This window comes from Tupaia chinensis, unplaced genomic scaffold (genome assembly GCF_000334495.1).
Source record: "Tupaia chinensis unplaced genomic scaffold, TupChi_1.0 Scaffold149964_1, whole genome shotgun sequence".
Classification (NCBI taxonomy): Eukaryota; Metazoa; Chordata; class Mammalia; order Scandentia; family Tupaiidae; genus Tupaia; species Tupaia belangeri.
Genome location: NW_006209805.1, coordinates 319244 through 323443, shown reverse-complemented (window position 1 = coordinate 323443; position 4200 = coordinate 319244). Strand labels below are relative to the sequence as shown.

At 65.2% G+C, this 4200-nt stretch overlaps 1 protein-coding gene across 1 annotated transcript in view; it reads right to left on the bottom strand.

Annotated features, from left to right (window-relative positions):
- The window catches only part of PALM (paralemmin), a 26849-nt gene extending 23787 nt beyond the window's left edge, over nt 1-3062 (bottom strand). Inside the window, exons 1-4 of the mRNA XM_006171745.1 lie at nt 3030-3062; nt 2833-2983; nt 2272-2498; nt 1942-2080 (exon numbers count right to left, since the gene is read on the bottom strand). Of these exons, the coding sequence (XP_006171807.1) occupies nt 1942-2080; nt 2272-2498; nt 2833-2983; nt 3030-3062 (550 nt within the window). The remainder of the gene's footprint in view (nt 1-1941; nt 2081-2271; nt 2499-2832; nt 2984-3029) is intronic.
- Between the last annotated feature and the right edge of the window lie 1138 nt (nt 3063-4200).

Here is a 4200-nt window from a genome sequence, read left to right as displayed (position 1 = left end):
GCCCCCCCGGCTGGCGGCCCCAGCCGATGCGCCCACTCCAAACCAGGGCGGTTCTCAGGGCCAGGCTGGGTGGGCGCTGGCCTGCGACCTGGGGGTGAGCGAGATGAAGTCCAGCCTCTCCCCAGCCCGCTCCAGGTGAGTCAGACGACAAGCGCCTTTCCCCGAGGCTGCGGCCAAATGCGCTCTTCCTGCCGCTCTCCGTCAGTGCCCACCGTGTCGCACCCTGGGGCAGGGGTGGGGGACCTGCGGCCGGTGTCCCAACCCTCGCTGGACACAAGTTGGCCCTGAACGCTGGGCGCTGGCCGGGACCTTGCCTGCCTGGTCCAGGGCGCACACGCCGCAGCGAGGGCATGGGACAGGGGCCGGGGACTCGGCGGGAATCCGCCTGGTCCAGGGAGCCCCAGCGCCAGACCAGCCGCTGACCCAGGCCGACCCCAGCCCTGCGCCCCGCTCCCTGCATGGCAGGGTTCCCCCCGCTCCTGAGGGATCCACAGCAGCAGGCCTCCGGCTGGGCCCCCTTTGCAGGCAAACGGCTCTGGGGCAAAGTGGACCCACCAGGAAGGCAGATTCGCTCAGGGACCTTCCTGCGCGTGGGCCCACACCAGCTGCCAGGGGTCTGTGCCAGGTGGGCCATGGGGCGGGGACCCTCCCAGGCCGTCTTGCGGTCATAGAAGGGATAGGGAACCTGAAGGAGGGGACCCCAGGAATGTGTGTTCATTTAAATGAGAGTGGGGCCAGCAGGTGGCCCGGAGGTTAAGGCAGCCAGACCCCACACAGGTGACTGCGGTTCAAGTCCTAGACCCGGCAGCTTGAAAATCGTGCCCAGCACATGTGTGTGCCTGCCCAAAATCCCAAGAGGAGAGTGGAGGAGAAGGGATTGCGACGTGGCCACCCCCTGGGGTGATCTCTCGCTGTCTCCCACTCTATCTCTCTGGTGAGCATGAGAGAGGCTGGCCGTGGCCTGGTGGTTATGGAGCCAAGTCCCACATGGTGGATGGAGGGACAGATTCTGCCCCGGTGGCTTGAAAAGCATGCTGGGCCGTGTGTGCACGCCCCAAATCCTGCCAGGACAGAGCGGCAAAGGGGCAGCGGTGTGGTCCTCTCTGTCTCTGAGTGTCCCTCAGTTAAAAACATGATAAATTCGACCAGCCGTGGCTTGAAGTACAGTGGCTGGATCCCACGTGGCGGGCTGTGGATGGAGTCCTGGAAGCAACAGTTTGAAAAACATGCCAGGATGGGACCAGCAGGTGGCGTAATGGTTAGTCACGTCACTGGACTCTGACGTAGCAGACCATGGTTCAAGTCCCAGACCCGGTGGATTAAAACTCACTAAGAGATGTGTTCCCAAGATCCCGAGAAGAGAATGGGAAAGGAACTGCAGTGTGGCCATCCTCTGGGGGTGATTCCTAACTTTCTGTCTCTCTGTCTCTTTCTCTCTCTCTGGCGAGCACATGTGCCCTATAGCAAAACAAAACAAACCAGCAAAAAAATCCTCTTTAAAAAAAGAGAAAGAGGGAACCAGCAGTTAGCGTAATGGCTATGTCGCTGGACTCCCACGTAGTCGACTGCGGTTTGCGTCCCGGACCCGGTGGCTTAAAACTCACGCTGGGCGCGTGTGCGTGTGTGCCCAAGATCCCGAGAGGAGAATGGAGGAGAAGGGGTTGCGGTGTGACCATCCCCCCTGGGGGGTGATTTCTCGCTTTCTGTCTCTATGTCTCTCTCTGTCTGGCGAGCGCACGCGCCTTATAGTGAAAACCTCTCCAAAAAAAAAAAAAGAGAGAGAAAGAAAACATGCCGGGCGTGTGTACTTGCGTGCCCAGAACCCCAAGAAGAGAGTGACCCTTCCTTAGAGGGTTGTTTCCTCGCCCCTCCTGTCCCCACCCTGTAAGCCCCCAAATTATGGGAAAATGGAACAATGAGAACGAAAAGGCTTCAAGTGACCTTCAGCCCCAGCCCCTCTGCTGCGCAGCTTGGCCACACAGCGCTCCTCGCTCAGGGCGAAGGGCGAGGGCTCGCGGTAAGCCCGTCGCAAGGACTCTGCTCGCCATGGCAGCTCGGAAGTAGCCGCATGGGCGCAGGCCTGTCGGTGAGACCACTCTCGCAGTGCACAGTGGGGCCACAGCGTGCGGGTCCCCGGGCTCCTGTGTCCCCAGCCAGCACAGGTCTGGCTCAGCGGCCATCGCCCGTCCCCAGGGACAAGGTGTCGGGTTTGCAGCCTGCCGGGAGCCCACCTCGGTTAAAGTGGGAGGGGGTGGGCGGCATCTCCCCCACCTCCGGCTGCCACCCTCGGTCCCACCTGTCGCAGCCCTGCTGTCCACCCACTGGGGTGGACACAGGAGCCAGCCTCAGGCTGGGCAGGTGCGAGGGGTGGCTGGGTGGCATGGCGCTGGGGCGGGCAGGGAACAGAGCGGTTGAGAGGCGTGGGCTCCACTGGGTCCTCTGCCTCTCCGAGGGATCCCCGCCGTCCACACCCTCTGCCTGCCAGCCACCGTCCTTCCCTGGGAATGGCCAGGGCACCCTCAGCCCTGCCCCTCCCTGGACCACTCGCCTGCATGGTTCCCCCTCCAGGGCCTCCTCTGCCCCTCCTCGAGGCTGCCCACACCCCTGCCCACAAACTGCACTCCTCCTGCCCTGGCTCCAGCTTAGGCCGGTGCCCCATCACCCCTCGGTTTCTCCCACGCTGCGGCCGGGCACGTTCCCACTCAGACGGCGCCGTGCGCTCCAGAGCCTGCACTGTGCGCTGAAGCCTGGGTGTCCTCCCACCGTCCCCACTGTTGCTGGGTCCCTTGGACCCCGCTCAGGCCCTGCCCTTCCCCTCTCTGGCCTCCCTACCGCACACGAGGTCACCCACAGGCGTGCCTCGCCCCCTCCTCCGTCTCCTCTCCCGTGGCGGCTCCCTGGGGAGCGTGGGGACGCTATTGACAGCCAGGTGGGCAGAGCCCGGGTTGGCCTCCACGTGCCAGGCCCCGGGAGGTGTCAGCACCTGCAGAGCAGGAACCCGGGAGGCCGCGAAGGCAGGCCTCGCAGACCTGGGGGGCCAGCGCGCCCTCGCCCACCGCCATGTGCTCATGGGTGCGTGGACTTGCCGTGTGCACTGTTCTCTCCTGGCCTCTGGGCCTGGGAGAGTGTCAGGTCCAGGCCCCACAGGTGTCACAGCGTGCAGAGTGTGGACAGCGGAGGGCCCTCGCTGAGACGGAGAAGCCAGGGGGAGCAGGGAGGCGTCACTGACCGGCGCCCTCCGGGGCTCAAGCCCCCACAGCCCCCTTCCCACACCTCCCTGCTCCAGAGGAGGACAGGCACCGGGTCACAGGCCAGCACTGTGTTAGGGCTCTCTGGGCCCCTGACACCACTCCTGGGGTTCGGGGAAGATGCCCCTCCCGCACCCCGAACACCAGCTGCATCCTCTGTCCGGGGTGGGGACAAGTGGCCTGCAGCCCCCAGGCTGGGCCCACCAGCACCCAACGGCTCTCGGAGCTGCAGCTCTGTGCTGTGGCTCTCCACGGTCTCACAGCCTGACCCCATGTCTGCTGAGGGGGGTGACGTGTGTGGAGGCCTCATGAGCCTGGTGGCCCTGGGAGGTCACTGAGCTTCTGGGCACCTCGGCTGCTGTCCCCTTGGGCTGGGGGGGGGTGCTGTTGCCATAGACTGCGTGTCAGTGACAGTCAGTGGCCCTGCCCGTTCCTCACCTTGGGACAGTGTCTAACCCTGCCCTCCCCGCTCTGGGGCTGGGTCTTCTGACCCCTCGGAGGCTGGCCCCTGGGAACTGTTGGTGGGGTAACCTCAAATTCTCAAGCCCCAGAAGGAAGAGGCTGTTGGTGCAGCCCCTGCGTGGCTCATGGCCCCGCCACAGGCCCCACCCGGGCGTATGGGCGCTGAGACCCCGTCCTCCAGGTAAGGGGGCAGGGGTGGGCCTGTCCGTCTGCAGATAGCGGGCTAAGACTCACCCCCGAGCTGGGCTTGCTCAGGAAAGGAGACCCTGCCAGCCAAGAGTGAGTGTCCTGGGTAGGTGAAGGGCAGGAGAGGGCAGGGGAGGGCAGGGGAGGGCAGGGGAGTGCAGGAGAGGGCAGGGGAGGGCAGGAGAGGGCAGGGGAGGGCAGGGGAGCGCAGGAGAGGGCAGGAGAGGGCCAGGGAGGGCAGGAGAGGGCCAGGGAGGGCAGGGGAGGGCAGGAGAGAGCAGGGGAGGGCAGGAGGGGGCAGGGG